The sequence below is a fragment of the Pagrus major genome, chromosome 3 (assembly GCF_040436345.1).
Source record: "Pagrus major chromosome 3, Pma_NU_1.0".
Taxonomy (NCBI): Eukaryota; Metazoa; Chordata; class Actinopteri; order Spariformes; family Sparidae; genus Pagrus; species Pagrus major.
In genome coordinates this window covers 20,555,569-20,572,013 of record NC_133217.1, presented here as the reverse complement: position 1 = coordinate 20,572,013, position 16,445 = coordinate 20,555,569, and the positions used below count along the sequence as shown (strand labels likewise).

Below are 16,445 nucleotides of genomic sequence, written 5' to 3'. Positions count from 1 at the left end.
TTTTTTTCAAGACGGTAAGTACAACAACACAATAGTGAAGGAGACAAACACTTGGCGAGTTAAAGTCTTTTGCCAGGGACAGACGCTGTTTTTCAGGCAGAAATGTGACGAAGAGTTGGTAGGACAGACAGGAGGACAGACACTTCTCCACGTATAACTGTGTATTTTTTTCCTCATATAAGTTGCCAGTTACTACGTTACTGTTGTTTGGTCCTGTAACGTTGCTTTGTGGGACATTTCTCTTTTTATTTGATGAGTGAAGGATCTGTTTAGCTGTTACCCTTTAAGACAAATAAAATATGATGGTGTACATACAACAAAATAGAACATATTAAATATATATTAAACATAACTGCAATATTGCTGGGTTAGGGTCAGGGTTATTGCCAAAACTAAGAAAATAAGACCCAAGTCATAAAAAAACAGAATTATCCATAACATAACTATCATTACTTGTTATACACATAAAACCAACAATGACATTACTCTGCATATGTATTAAGATTTAACATACTGTACATCACTGCCATGCATTGCATTTGGAGTATGGGACCTCAGCTGAGGAAGGGAACCCATTTTATATACTACTTGCATTTGCAAAGAGCTGATAGCACTTTATGGGCTCCGGAGTCTAGGTAGTTTGGTTAAAAATTGATTGCACAGTGAAAATGATGCCCAGTCCTCCTACACTCTCCTATTTCTCCCATTACTAGGTTGTACACACAGTGTCCTTAAAACAGGCAAACTCATTTTGGCATTGAGATGCAAGCTGATGTCTCTCATTCATGCAAACCCAAACTGCAGAAGTAAACAGTCTGCCAGTTGCTTTGCTCATGTGTGACAGTGTAGGGTCTATATATTGTTCCTCTCCTTCAATAATACAAAATATCTACCAAATCCAGCCAAGCAAAGACGATAACCTCTGTGTATCAATATTCCACTGAAGATAAGGAACAGGCTTATGTTTTGAAAAATCCTTGCAAGAAATACTGTACTTCAGATGATTCAGGGCTTAGCTTCTCTCTGCCCTACACATCATTTAAAACCAAAATATATAGTGCAGTTCTAGATTCCTTCATTACTCATTACTCCTTGGTTTTTGTATTTTTTGTATACTGAAGTACCCTCAAGACTGTGAAGTAAAAGTAGCCATCACTGGAAAGGCCAAGAGCCAAAACTCTTTTCCCACTGAGAACACTGATGCTCTAACTGGTCCAACAGTTTGTCCACTGAGTCTTCTTTGTTCTCTAGTTTCAGGTATTGTCTCCCGCTGCTCAGGTCTAGCCGAGGCCAGCTTCGGTGTGTTGGCTCTTCCACAGTATCCACAACCTGCCCGGAGATGTTCACACAAACCTGTGAACAAGCCTCTCTCCTAGTCACTACCGGCCAATTTATTTGACCCTTGTCTCCAGGTGTGTGGGATCCTTCCTCCAGATGCACACCAGTTCGGGCTATATAAGAGTTAGTCCTGCAGCTCATACTGTTGCAGCGCTTAGGCCGGGGAGCTAGGATATCCGTCTCATCCACCCCCAGGGTTGACATGGAGCTGGCAGACACCAGGCAGTTGTTGAGCTTGACAAGTGGGGTGTGCTGTGGACTAAAGCTGGCACTGAGCCCTTGCTCACCACCAGACTGTGTGTTAAAGTCTGTCTGACTAGAATTACATGAATTGGAGTGGGAGGAGTGGATGGAAGGTGGAGGCTCTGACTCCTGGTGGTGGAGGGCTTCCGTCTGAAGAGTGGCTTGCTGGTAGATGCCCTCAACGCTGTCCTCCAGGTCTCTGGTGGGTCTGGTCTGGAGCAGGGGCTCAGAGCTAGTCAGCTGCTGCAGATGGAGGATGTTGAGATGGGCAGCTGGTAAGCTGCTTAACCACCGGTAGTGTTTGGCCATTGAGTTGGCTGCTACTATTTCTTTAAGGTCCGCTGAGGGCACAGCTGCAGAGACAGAGCAGATTACATTATGCATCTGAGCCAGCAACATCTGAGTCTCTCTGTCCCTGTTCTCATACAGGACTGTGTTGGCACATATGAGGATGAAGAGTCCCACCCCCATGATGACAGGTCCCAGCAGCTTCATCCGCTCACTGTGGATGAAGCTGGCTGTAGATAGGAGGCCCTTAGCTCCCAGACTCCAGCCAGAAGTCTGCGACTCAGAGATACTTTCCCCCTCTGCAGCTCCCAGGATGGATGATCTTGATATCCTGTAGGGCCAGTATCCCGCCACAGCAAGAGCGGTGCCAATAACCACCACAATGACCCCGAGCACTAGGAATGCTCCAGGCATGGAGCGGATGCGAAGCTTGCCTTGGATCACCCCATCATTCTTTTTTCTGCCTCTTAAGGTGAAGCGAGACTTTCCTCGGCTGGAAGTTGAAGTTGTTGTAACACCTCGGGCTTTCTGGGTCTTCATGGCACAGGTCAGTCCAGAGCTTTTGCTCCTGGTTATAACCTGTCAAAAGAATTTGAGGGTGAGGAAATTTCAAAAAAGTTACACACTGTGGATAATTCTTTTCTTGATTACAAATACGTAATTATAAATTTTTTCATCGATCTTGACCATAGGAGGCCATTTCCACCAAAGGTACAGTATCAATTACTTGGCAGTTTTGAACAAATTTATAGCCACTACATATACAATGTGAAAATTTCTTACAGCTGACTACTGGTGGCAGTAGGGTTGCACCTATTGATTATTTTTTTATCGATTAATCTAACAACTGATTTTTCGATTATTCCTACTATCATCTTATAAAAAGACACACAAAACACTACAATATGTAATATTGATAATAGTGGTATATTTAAAACATTGTAGAATTTCCACGTCACTGTTGTGTTATGATATTAACAATAATAAACCGTATTTGTCAGATGCCTGATCAGAAAAATAGTGGACCCCAAATTCAAAGAACTGCTGTGACACATAGATGCATTTATAAATTCGTAATCAGAAGATGTAAAGCAGCCGAACGACGATTTCCTAGATATTGTCATCAAAAGGTTTACATAAAAAGTCATGGGAAAGTGGGAAATTGTTCACTTCTGGGGACAGCTTCCATTCAAACACAAGGACATTGTAAGGAGACACCACCAAAGTAATGGCGACCTGTCTACCTCTTGTAATTCCTGGGATTTGTCTATATGTTAGACCGTTAAAATTATTGGCCCCATTTTGGGAAATGTATATTATCAACTATTTATGGGCATCTCTGAAATTCTAGCAAATAAGGAGAGCCAATAATACGAAGCCAAATAGTTTTCACTGACTTAACAAATGCGACATCTACACACTCAAAGTAGGAGGACTTTTTTACAGTTTCAGAGGAAGTCAACATGACTGCAATTTGCCCTATATGTTCCACAAGAGTTCAGAGAGGAAGGGAAAAAGTGGACGAGCTTTAACAAAACCAATGTTATTAGAGCTATGGAATATTAAATCATTCATCTTTACTCACTACATCTTAGTCGTTCTTACCCTCAGGTGAACAAACACTACAAGTTAGGAACTTCTTTTTAAATACAAAAATGTGAAGTTATCGGTTAGTGGAATCTGCCATGTGAAGCAGGTAATTATCAGTTATTAGTATGGGCTGAAAAAAATCCATATCATGCATGCACATTTCAAATAGCTTCTTTTGTCCAACCAACTGTGAGAGCCGAAAGACTTAATTTACTAACATAAATGTCAAAGACAAGCAGCTAATCCTCACATTTAAATAGCAAATGTCTGACATGTTTGCATCAATTATCATACATCAATTATCTAAATAGGTGGCAATTTTCTTTTAATCAACTAACTGATTAATCGACTGATTGTTGCAGCTCTAGTCATCATGACAGACATTACACATCAGATATGGATGCCTGGAATCCAGGCGTATTTAGCCATGCCTCACCTCACTTTGGTCCCCTTTTAGTCAATGGTTGTTTGCCACATGCAGTCCTTTTTTTCAAACTGTTTAATTCCTCGCTCAGAGTGTGGCATTATTGCTCTGTATATCTGTACATTTCCTGTATTTTTGTTTTGTTTTTGTTGATATTGATATTATTATTATTATTATTATTACTACTACTATTACTATTATTATTATTCTTTCTGCATATTCTGAACTTTGAATGGGAGCAGCTGTAACACAAACAATTTCCCTTTGGGGATAATAAAGTATTTCTGATTCTGATTCTGATTTTCAATGTATATCACCACTGGAAATAATTAGAGTGACATTACTGAGACTGTTCTAAACCTTCCATGTCTGTTGGCAGCTTTTAAATTTAATGAGGTACAAACAAAAGTAGTGAAACAATTGCACATGTGCTGTTCTTCCTGTGTTCCCACGTGGCCATAAACAAAGCAGAGTGAAATGGAAAAACTGCTTAAAACACTGACTGCAATTATTGTAGAGCCCTGAGCATGTTACAGTGAGTGTTCATTGTATCTCACTTTGCTAACTGTCAGACACCTCACTGCTAAATTTATTTCTCCTTTTTACTGTGTAAATATTCATATATATGAGTCTGGACCTCATTACACTATAAAGCTCTTTAGTTATGGTTTTGGTAACCCAAAGGGGTTAACTTGGTACTAACCCCCACCTCACCTCAGCAAAAACAGATTTGATTTTTATCAAACATTAACCATACCAGGGACATATCTAATAAGACAAATTGACTTTTATTTAAATAAATAAAATAGGAGGGTTAACAAGATCCCCCTGCATCAGAGCACTTTTGTTTGTCACCACTTTAATTAGGTTCATGCAACTTCCATTCAACATTCTTTACTATGTTCATGCAAACCTCCCCCACAGTGGCTCTATGACTCCGCGGGGGGAGAACCACAAGTTAAGTTGGAAAACTTTCCAGCTTTCAATTTTCAAAACACATTTCTGACTTTTTGATTATGAAGAGTCATCAAGTACTTTCTTTTATACAGGATTTTTTGCATAGTAATTTAGTAGGGATGCACGGTCTCTCATGGCAGATACAGTCAAAGCTGAGGTTGGCAACATATTTTCGTCATTGAGCAATTATTCCATAATAACCTTTCAGCATAATGTAAATCAAGTGATCAGAGAAAACTGTGTCAGACTTTATATATTAAAATACACCACATCTCTGGAGTGCCTCAGTATCCCCACTCTCTCTCTCCCGTCATATGATGTCATTGTCCTATCACAATAAAACCATGAAGAGGCCAAATAAATTCCACATCCTTCATACATACTGACATACGCACAATGACGTATGTCAGTATGTATGACGCACAATGCTGTCCTCCAAGAGGTCAGAGCATCAAGCTCATTTCCATACACAAGATCGCAAGGAACTGTCTCTCTTTGACAGTGTTTACTGTCAAAGAGAGACAGTTCATTTTTAGACATGTGAAAATATTCCATATCTCAGGTGTGAACCATTGGTAGTGCATTTGCTCCATACACTGGAAAATGCATGAATGTGTCCTTGCCATAGTGTCCAGGATTCAAATCCACCCTGTGGCTCTTTGCTGCATGTCATCCCGACTCTCTGTCCCCATGTCCTGTCACTCTTTCTTGCCCTACCACAATAAAGCCACATGAATAATAATAAAAAAATATTCCATAGAACTTTTATACACACATACTGACATACACATATACACTGTGGTCCAGCTCAGTGGCCAAGAGGTTAGAACATACAGCTCATGTCTATGCCCTGGACTGCAAGATCTACTCAAATCCTGGCTGTTGGTTAAGCATTCTGCATTTTAGCAAGTCAGTAACCATCTTGTCTGTGTTTTTTTTGGATACCAGCAGCTGTTCAACAAGAAGTCATGGAAGTGGAGCCTGTACACAGTGAAGGTCGACAAGGACTATGGCTACATTCCTGATCTCTAGATGGTCATCCTTCAAAGCCGCACTACGTCAGGCAGAGGCCTGATGACCCGTGGCAGTATGGTGGGCTATGTGATGTTTCATCTCCAACCACAGAGAGCTGCCCCAGACACAAGTCAGCCTAGGACACGGTATAGAAGTTCTTTCAGTTAACCTTTTATAAACTTCTTTAGAAATCCAATTCACATGTTTTCACCCAAATTCTGGCATACACCACTGGTCATTCATTTTCATTTAGGGACTATAAGTACACAGGAGCACCCCTGCAGGCATTACATATGACTTAGGGCTGGTTTTGTGTAACCAAGTCAGCTATGCTTATCGATAAAGTGGTAGAAGACTAAATATTGGCTGTGATATTGGCTATTGCAACATTGTGATATAACACAAGTGCTTTTTTTCTGGTTACAGTAACCGTGTTTCCATAAAGCATTTTTATGTGCATTTTGAAGAATATCGCATTAGAAATTTGAAGGAAACGGCATAATTCTAAAAAACCTCCCTTTAGCTCGCAAAAAAGTTTGTACACACGCTTGAGGTGGTTTTTGTCTTTTGCGAATCAGTTGCGCAAAAAAATGCGCAAAATGTTGATGGAAACAGAAATGCCAAATAAACTCTGACATAGTGAACGTTCAACTCACATGACTGATCAGCTGTTTCCACTGTCTGCTGCGTGCATCAAAATCATTGCATTTCTTCATCATCTCCGGACAGCATGCAACATGGCCAATGCTATCTGACAAGAACAATTCCAACTTGCCCTGTGTAAAGTAATTCCTGAAGACCTCTCTTCATTTTGTCTCCTGGTTTGTTTACGTCTAGCCTCTGTTTACTTCCACACCATATGTGATGTAGCCTACACCACACCATCCTCTGACAAATTAACGCTTTAAGTAGCCTGGTTCATTCACTTAAAACAGTTTATGGAAACGCACCAGATTCGCATTTTTATTTATTTTAATTTTTTGCAAACTTTCAAAAGTTCGCTTAAAATTTGCTTGACATTTTATGGAAACACGGCTACTAAAAAGAAGTAAAAAGGAAGCATCAAAATCTCTTTCGATGTCTTGAACCAGTGGTTATCCTTAAAATATAAATATTGAGGTATTTTGTCATGGATATTGTGATATTTAATTTTGTCTTTTTCACCCAGCCCTAATATGGCTTATTACCTATCACTTACTTTGCATACTTTATTAAAATCATACTCCTTGACAATAAGGATTTCATAATTTACTAGTTGTTTTAATATTGGATTTACCTTGTGTCGACTGGGGCAATGAGTGGTGAGACAAAGGTTGCAGCCTCCATGAAATACCTCTGATTGTAGTTGAAGTAGCCTAGTATTATATAATGTAATTGCACTTTTATATCACACATTGACACTTTGTCCCAGAAATTATATGGACACTGCATGGACTAATTATGGTACTAAACCACGGTTGTATGTGAAAGAAATTATTGTCAGTCCATGACACTCAATTCAGGGCACTGCCATCTTATTTAGGATGATCAGATTTAATTCTCACATTCCTAACAAATAATGAAAAATGTAAATTGTAGCCTAGGGCATATGTGTGAGGCATTGTAGTCCAAACTCAACAACTGAATGCAAAAACCAAACATGCTTTTCTGTGTTCATTTGCAAGGCCAATGACAATCAAAGTGAACAGTTGACAGAATAAAAAGACTTGCCATCTGGATATCCATGCCAGAGGCTGAAACCACAATCCCCGTCTACTACGGACGGCTCGATACCGCTTTTTCATGTCCAATGCCGATAAGACAACAGTGAGTATCTGCAGATACTGATACCAATCTGATACAGCCTTTCCCCCTCTCTTCAACAACAAAGCTACATATAATACATGTGTATGGAAGCACTTTGCTTAACCTAGGCATTTAAAACATGCTTAAACTGTAGAACAAATATTCTACTTCTCTCAAGGAAGAAACACAGAGACAACATCATGAATCAGGTTTGCAGTAGTGCTGCTTCTTGTTATTTTGGCTTCTTTACTCAGAACTTTTAGCATTTTCAAACATTCAAAATAAATTTCAATAAGTGCAACTTGAGTGTAGTTCTGATAATGATGATATGATAAAGGTATTATAATTCCAGTGTAAAATACGAGATATAACTCGACACAGTGTAGCCTATACCTCAATAACATTGCAAAAACAAGTTGCACTTTTCTCCTGTGTGTGAGCCACCAAACTGCTCAGCATGCAGCACTGCTTTTTGCAAAGTAAAACTTGAATCTATCCACTGTGCTGTCAGACTTAGTAATGACGTTGGACACACGTCTGAGCTCCAGATGTCAGTTGTGAAACCAACATTATCAACGTTTTCCAAACATTTTGAACTCACACACACCGTGCCGTATTTCCATCACATCTGCCGGCCTGGCTCTACTCGGTTTGACTCGGCGCGGCTGGGGTTTTGCATTTCCATCACTTCCTATAACTTCTTCACAAAAAAGCCCCCCGTTATTTAGTCATTTAAAAGCTTCTATTATGAAGCAGCATTACAGGAAACATTGGGTTTTCAGCAGCACGCTAAACATGACTCCTGAAACAGTAAAACACAGCAGATGTCTGAAAGAACAAACAGGACCAGAAAAACTAAAGAGATTCAATTAGAAGCTACAAAAGTACTGAGAGCTGAACACACTGACTTTTGAAAACATCTTTCTCTCAGGTTTCCTGCACAGACATGGGCTGAGTATCGATTTCAGGGGGAGATGGGTGCTTGTTACAGGTTGGCTGTAATCGCGAGTCATCACCGCAGCACGCTTGGAGGCAGGGTGGGTGAATCTACTCTGGCCCTACTCTGGAGCAGGTCCATCGTCGGCACGGCTCGGCTCAACTCGGACCATAAAACTGGTGAAGGAAAAGCAAATCAGCGCGGCTCGGTTTAACTTGGTGTGGCCAAAACTGTTAGTGGAAAAACGGTTGACAGTCTGACTCAAGCTCACTCCAGCTAGTCACGTGACACATGCTGCTCTCTTTACGGCATGTTGCGCAGAGTTGAGGCACTTATGGGAGCGTTTAGCCTAATAAATCGGATTGGATTATACATTTTCCCCTCTCAGATATCAGATCCAGTGATTTTGGCCAATATCGGACAGATACCGATACTTAATATCTGATCGGCGCATCCCTACTGTCTACTACAGCTACAACTCAAAACTACTGACCAGTGGTCAGACGTGCTGCAACCCTGACACATGTGAGGAGTGGAAGTAATAAAAATGAAATGATAAAAATGGAGCTGATAAAAATGCATGTGACATGAAAAATGAAACAATAAATTAATTTAAATTTGTTAATTTAAAGCCAATTTGATTCAAAAAGTCAGGTTTTGGTGAAAAACGGTCATGTATTTACTATATCACGTCTTACATTCATCTTTCATTATTCACGACACAGAAGTGTAATTTATCATTTACTGGAAGTAACTAAAATTGCTTGCTGTAAACGATAAATGTCAGTTGGGTGTTGTGAATGATGAATGATACCCCAGTTGATTATCAAAGAAATACTGTTTCAAATAAAATGTCAAATCAACTCACATTTTATCACTTTACATTTCACTTCACATACATTTTTATCACTTTCATTATTAATTCATAAACATTTTTATCACTTCTCTTTTTGTTATATTTTGTTACTGTCACCCTTGAGGACACCTTCCTTAAACAATAGATGACATTTTTTGTGTTGAATGATTAATGATGAATGTAAGACGTGGTAAATGATTTTTAAAAAAGGACTCTTTTCATCAGATTGGTTTGAAATTAATCAAATCACTCAATAATCTATCAATCCATTTTTCCAAATTTACCAATATTTAAAACTTGGAGGACATTTTATCTCGTGCTTGTGAATATTTTTGTTGTATGTTATTTGTTTTGTGTAACTAAGTCAGCTGTGAATTTCTTCACTGCATAATATTGACACTGGCTGTCATATGAACAAAAGATGCAGTTGTTGATCCTTAAATTGAGTTATTTTTACAAAAACAAGGGCTCAACCAATAAATAGGTGAACAAAATATCAATGCAGTCCAAAACTTGCATTTCTCACTAGTAAAATATCTATAAATATCACAAAACAAAAATAGTATATAATTATAACATATTATAATTATATACAGCACTGTGCAAAGGTTTTAGGCAGGTGTGAAAAAATGCTGTAAACTAAGAATGCTTTCAAAAATATAAATAATAATTGTTTATTTTTATCAGTTTACATAATGCAAAGTGAGCGAACAAAAGAAAAATCTGAATCAAATCAATAAAGGGTGTTACTACCCTTTGCCTTCAAACCTGCATCAATTCTTCTAGGTACACTTGCACAAAGTCAGGGATTTTGTAGGATTACAGTCAGGTGTACGATCAACCAATTATACCAAACAGGTGCTAATGATCATCAATTTCACATGTAGGTTGAAACACAGTCATTAACTGAAACAGAAACAGCTGTGTAGGAGGCTTAAAACTGGGTGAGGAACAGCCAAACTCTGCTACCAAGGTGAGGTTGTGGAAGACAGTTTCATGTCACAGGTCATACACCATGGCAAGACTGAGCACAGCAACAAGACACAAGGTAGTTATACTGCATCAGCAAGGTCTCTCCCAGACAAAGATTTCAAAGCAGACTGGGGTTTCAAGATGTGCTGCTCAAGCTCTTTTGAAGAAGCACAAAGAAACGAGCAACATTGAGGATCGTAGACGCAGTGGTCGGCCAAGGAAACTTTAGTGCAGCAGGTGAAAAACACATCAACCTTATTTCCCTTCGAAATCGGAAGATGTTCAGCAGTGCCATCAGCTCAAAACTGGCAGAAACCAGTGGGACCCAGGTACACCCATCTACTGTCCGGAGAAGTCTGGCCAGAAGTGGTCTTCATGGAAGAGTTACAGCCAAAAAGCCATACCTCCAACATGGAAACAAGGCCAAGCGACTCAACTATGCATGAAAACATAGGAACTGGGGTGTAGAAAAATGGCAGCAAGTGCCAGACTGATGAGTCAAAATTTGAAATATTTGGCTGTAGCAGAAGTCAGTTTGTTTGCCGAAGAACTGGAGAGCGGTACAATATTGAGTGTCTGCAGGCAACAGTGAAGCATGGTGGAGGTTCCTTGCAAGTTTGGGGCTGCATTTCTGCAAATGGAGTTGGGAGATTTGGTCAGGATTCAGGTGTCCTCAATGCTGAGAAATACAGGCAGATACTTATCCATCATGCAATACCATCAGGGAGGCGTATGATTGGCCCCAAATTTATTCTGCAGCAGGACAACGACCCCAAACATACAGCCAATGTCATTAAGAACTATCTTCAGCGTAAAGAAGAACAAGAAGTCCTAGAAGTGGAGCACCTTAACCAAGTGGCTGGCATAGTTTACAGGTACATCTGTGACAAGTATGGGCTGGAAGCCCCTAGGTCAAAATGGGAGACACCTTCAGAGGTTGTGGAGAATGACCAAACCAAGATCCTGTGGGACTTCCAGATACAGACCAACAAACTGGTGATGGCTAACCAACCAGACATAGTTGTGGTGGACAAACATCAGAAGAAAGCAGTGGTAATAGATGTAGCAATCCCAAGCGACAGTAGCATCTGGAAGAAGGAACACGTGAAGCTCAAGAAATACCAAGGGAAGAAGAGCTGGAGAAGATGTCGAGAGTGAAGGCAACAGTGGTCCCTGTGGTAATAGGAGCACTTGGGGCTATGACCGCCAAACTGGGAGAGTGGCCCCAGCAGATTCCAGGAACACCATCCCAGATCTCTGATCTCAGATCTAGAGGACCTGAGCTTGGATGATGGAAGAACAACACAAGACTGGCCGCAGTGGCAAGTGGGGGATTTTTTACCTTTTTTTAAATAAAGTAAAAAATAATAAATTAATACTATAAATATTACATGCAAAACAATATATAGTGTTTAATATACTGATAACCATTCAAATAAATAATATGAGGTTTTTGTAAAAATGACAGCCAAAGACAGATGGAGCCATCAGAGGGGCACATCCGGAAGCCGTTGAGGTCTGTTTTCTTTTGTCAGAGTGGGTCGGTCGGTATTGTTCATCCCTATAATTTACTTTAAAACAATCAAACTGTTTCTTCATTATTCATGTCCATCCTTATGAATGCAATCATACAGAAGGAAATCTAGTGTTAATTACAGACTGCAGCATATGTACGAATAATATTATGAGATGTTGCTATCATTTTTCAGCAGTAACTAATGACTACATGTTAACAGATCATTCCACGTAAAAAAAACCCAACAGAAACACTGTTCAACCAAAAACCTAAAAAAAAGCTAATAATAAAATGAATCTTAGATGACTGAACTACATTCAGACTTGCACATTCTGTTTGTCATTACAGTATGTATAGGGCTGGGTATTACTAGGTATTTCAGTATGAGTAACAAAACAATGCAGTTTTTCAATTAAACTACCCACTGAGCACCCAATCAGTGTTAACAGGGGTCAACAGTAATGGTTGCCTGGATGCCACTGGCAACCATTTTTAAAGATTTGGAACCAATGCTTGGCCTTTGGTTTTGGCAAACACTTTTTAACATACAACATATAGACAGCAAATAGCCAAATGTGCAACATCCAACATACATTAATTACACTGCGAACAGGAAGATGCTAAAACTTCTCAACACTGTGTTCTGTGCTCGGAAAAATGAGCATCCCTTTACATTCAGGATGGATCATGCAGGAGGTAAGTGATGCTTGCCTACTACGTAAACAAGATGGTGTTTGTTTGTTGTTGATGAAATGTTGTTTTTACGTTGTTTGCTGTCAGTTTGCTGCCTGCTTAGCTGTCATTAACTTGACAATAATAATAATTTCCCATAGAGACAGTTTCGCATCACCCCAATTCTCTTAACAACTTAATATTTCTTTCAAGTCAGGCTGAAGTACGGTGGAAGTCTCTCATATTTTGGAAATGTATAACATTTGTTATTGAATTAAAAGACATATTCCAAAAGGTCTGGTGTGATTTATGGATGTTAGGTACACAGAGGGGTTTGGTTAACGAGATCCCATCAACCGGTATGCAATTTTTGTTATTAAAAAAAAGGAATATCCAAAATAGAAAGCTGAATACCTACCCAATGAACGGATAGTGGAACAGTCAGATTAATTAAACAGTGTGGAAATTTTTATCACTCTAGCATCTTATATTCAGGCATATTGAGGTTGTAGACCGTCCCTAACTACCCATCAGAGAGGCAGTGCACCACCAAAATGAATCTCTAATCCGCACAACTTGAACATTTGTCATGATATTAAAAGCAGCTTCCACTGGTAAACTCCCAGTACAAAAACAATATAATGGTTGATGACATAAAGCTCAAGATTTTCGACCCCTAATGAAGATAATCCTATATTCAGGTAAAGATCCTAGCTTTATGTTTGCATTATTATTTATTGCATAATTGTATTATATATTTGGTAACTGAACATTGATTAAAGTTTGCAAAAAATACCTCAACTCAAGGTCCATGTTCCTATCTTTTTCCAGTTTCAAAACTCATCTCATGACTGGATCATAACCCCTGGTAACTTGACGACAACTGATCAAACTCCATCTGCTGGTAAAGACCGTGAGATGCAGGTGATTGAGAGCTCCTAATAAAAGGAGCAAGTTGACCCTGAGTTCAGGTAATTTATCAAGCTATTTCCAAGGTCAAGAATGAACTTTCGAATTTAATTTAAAAAGGCTCAAAATATGACAGAATACCTTAAAATCCATTTGGAACTTCATTGATGTCTTTCAAACCAGACAAGCATACAGAAATACTTCATAAATTCACATAGACCAATTTCTAATTAGTGGGTAATAATATATCGAATCTTAGTAGCTTTTGAACACAAACTGAATAGTGTCCATGTAAACTATCAACTAGCCTACTCATAGTTTGACTAATTTCTTTTTTTTTTATTAGTTGTGTTTACTTATTGTCTGATTGTATAATCCAGTTAAATTTATAAGAGCTGAAACAATGTATCAATTAATTCATTAGTTGATCAAAACACATTTAATCAGATAACTACTTTAATAGTTGTTTAATTATAAAGTAATTTGAAGTGACGCCACAGTCCAAACACATTTTTCACAATGTCCTGACCATTTACAGACCAACTGATCAATAAATCTGTTTTTTAAATGAAAATAACTAAAAGTTGCAGCCCTAAATTTGATATTATTTGGGTAAATATGTTGCACAGCTGTTTGTGTTCACACATTAAACAATGATGCATTTGAAATCTTTGGCTCATTTGTAACTTTTTTTTAAACTATCTGTTCAGAGGAGCACTCTGTTGTTTTTGGGAAGAAATGTTAATGAGCAGAGAAAGATCTTCATTGGCTGATTTTTTTCTGCCTAAACAAACTAGATAATCAAACTCTCTGTTTTCATGACTGAATAAACAAACTGACATTAAAGGACAACACAATTTATACTGTTTTACTTTGTTTATATGTGGCGGACCCTGCCATCTTTCTAGCTTCAAACCGTGTTCTGGGACCTTATTGTCCTCTGAGAGCAGCTTGTTGATGGAACAATGTTTGTATCATTACCTCATTACTATTGTAAATATTAAAATTCTGAGTTTGAATTTCTTCTCCAGAACTACATAGTTCCCCTTTTAAAGTGACATCTGAGTTTAAACTCATACACCATACACATATCATACACCTTTCACATTACATTGTGCAGAAAATGTTGAGAAACTCTGCATAATTCATACAAGAGTATGTCGTATGCCCCTTTCCTCTTGAAATATCGCTGCAGTAACAGCAATGAGTAGCAAAAACATGTCTACTGGAGGACAAATGTAGCTGATTCACAGTGGACTGCATACACCAGCTCTGACATAAGTTTCCATTACTAGAGAGGCAGGGCTGTATCTGATTGTAACACATCTGATCCAGAAGATGTACAGACCTCCAGGTTGCTGTGATCTTGTTGATAACACAGCAGTATTCGGCTGCAGTGTGTGCTGGAATGCACTTTTACCGAGACTGACTCATACTGGTCATCTTCTGTTTTCCAACCACCAGAGGAAGCTGAACTGAAGCCAATTGACTCCTTGGAAGCCACAAGTTGTGCTTCATAATGGGAATGAAGTGTATGGAGACAGTAGCGTCAGTGCGGTGTGGAAGGGTGGAACCACACCAATAAAATATCTAATAGGACCTATTCTTGGATGCAAAGGCAACACAGGCAACCCGCGATTTTTTTATTTTTTTTTTCAAAGAGGCTCAGCAGAGGCACACAGAAACCATCTTAATACAAGGACCCAGTGAAAAAATCAGAATCTAGCTTCTTCAGTCGACAGGAATAAAGCGTTAGATCTTTACCTTAGCGAGTGGCAGCCGTGGACTGCCGTGTCCGACTGTCTCCCCTACTATTGTGTCTGCTGTGTGGAGGCTACAGACAGGAATGTGTCTGACTGACCGTGCTGCTGCATTCCGCTACGACAACACACACCAGCTCTCTCTCTCTCTCTCTCTCTCACACACACACACACACACACACACACACACACACACACTGTCATGAAGCACAAAGTAATAACGGTGTTCGTTTCATCCTGCTGCTCTATCTGCAGCACTGACCTTCTACCTGCTGATTAGAACAGCGGACGAGCGTCTTTACGCAGCGCTACAGTCCGACTTCTTTAGGTTTGTTCATTAACAACCCAGCAGTCGGTGACTCTTGGAAACTTGCCTGTACTGCCCGGATCCTGTTGCAACTTGGTCATAGTTTGAAGTCACAGAACATCGCGACCATCTGAAAGGAATAGTCTCCAGGGTGTCAAGTACACAATCCAACTGTTAACTCTACCCAAACCACCAGGCGGAGGAGGGGACATCCCTGTCTTCACTAACTCCTCGGGACCGTCTATCATCAGTCTTCATGAGGACAACTGAATCCTTCGGATCCTTGCCACGCCGCTCTCCTCCGCTCTCCTCCGCTCTCTGTTTGAGGCCTCTTCCAATGGCCCAACACAGTCAAGTGAGCAGCAACCAATACCTCCGCCTCAGACTGGGCTACACCCTGTGTCTTTCAAAATAAAAGTGTCCCCGGGGGTCCAACAACATGACGATACCGGAGTGTGTCCATTCCTGGAGAAATATGAAAACGTCTGACCTCAGTGGATGACGGTGGATTGGGGGACCGCCCTCCTTAAAAAAACTAGGACCTGACACTCCTACAAAGTCATTTATTCGTCATTATGCAACACAGGGTTGCACAATGAAATGAGGGTTTGTGAGCTCCTTCATGCTACACAAATTACAAAACATATTTACAGTTATTAATATAGAAATATATATAAACATGTAATGTTTCTTTTGAATCTGTGTCAGGGTGTCTGTAAGCAGCAGCAACAAGAAGACAGCATCTTCATATCAAGAGTGCCACATCTGGGAAACACTGTCCATCAACCTTGACCGTGTGTGAGCACCAAGCATCGGTGTTATAAACACACAAGTCCATCTCTCCTAGTCCCACTGCAGTCCTGTCTCTGTCCACCCG

General features: G+C 39.7%; 1 protein-coding gene across 1 annotated transcript; it reads right to left on the bottom strand.

Moving 5' to 3' along the window:
* Nucleotides 1–1,045: 1,045 nt before the first annotated feature.
* Nucleotides 1,046–15,272, bottom strand: tmem200b (transmembrane protein 200B). Its single transcript, XM_073463560.1, has 2 exons — nucleotides 15,266–15,272; nucleotides 1,046–2,448 (listed from the first exon to the last, which is right to left on the bottom strand). The coding sequence occupies exon 2, from the start codon at nucleotides 2,407–2,409 to the stop codon at nucleotides 1,153–1,155; it is 1,257 nt and encodes a 418-aa protein (XP_073319661.1). The 5' UTR covers nucleotides 2,410–2,448; nucleotides 15,266–15,272; the 3' UTR covers nucleotides 1,046–1,152.
* Nucleotides 15,273–16,445: the final 1,173 nt, after the last annotated feature.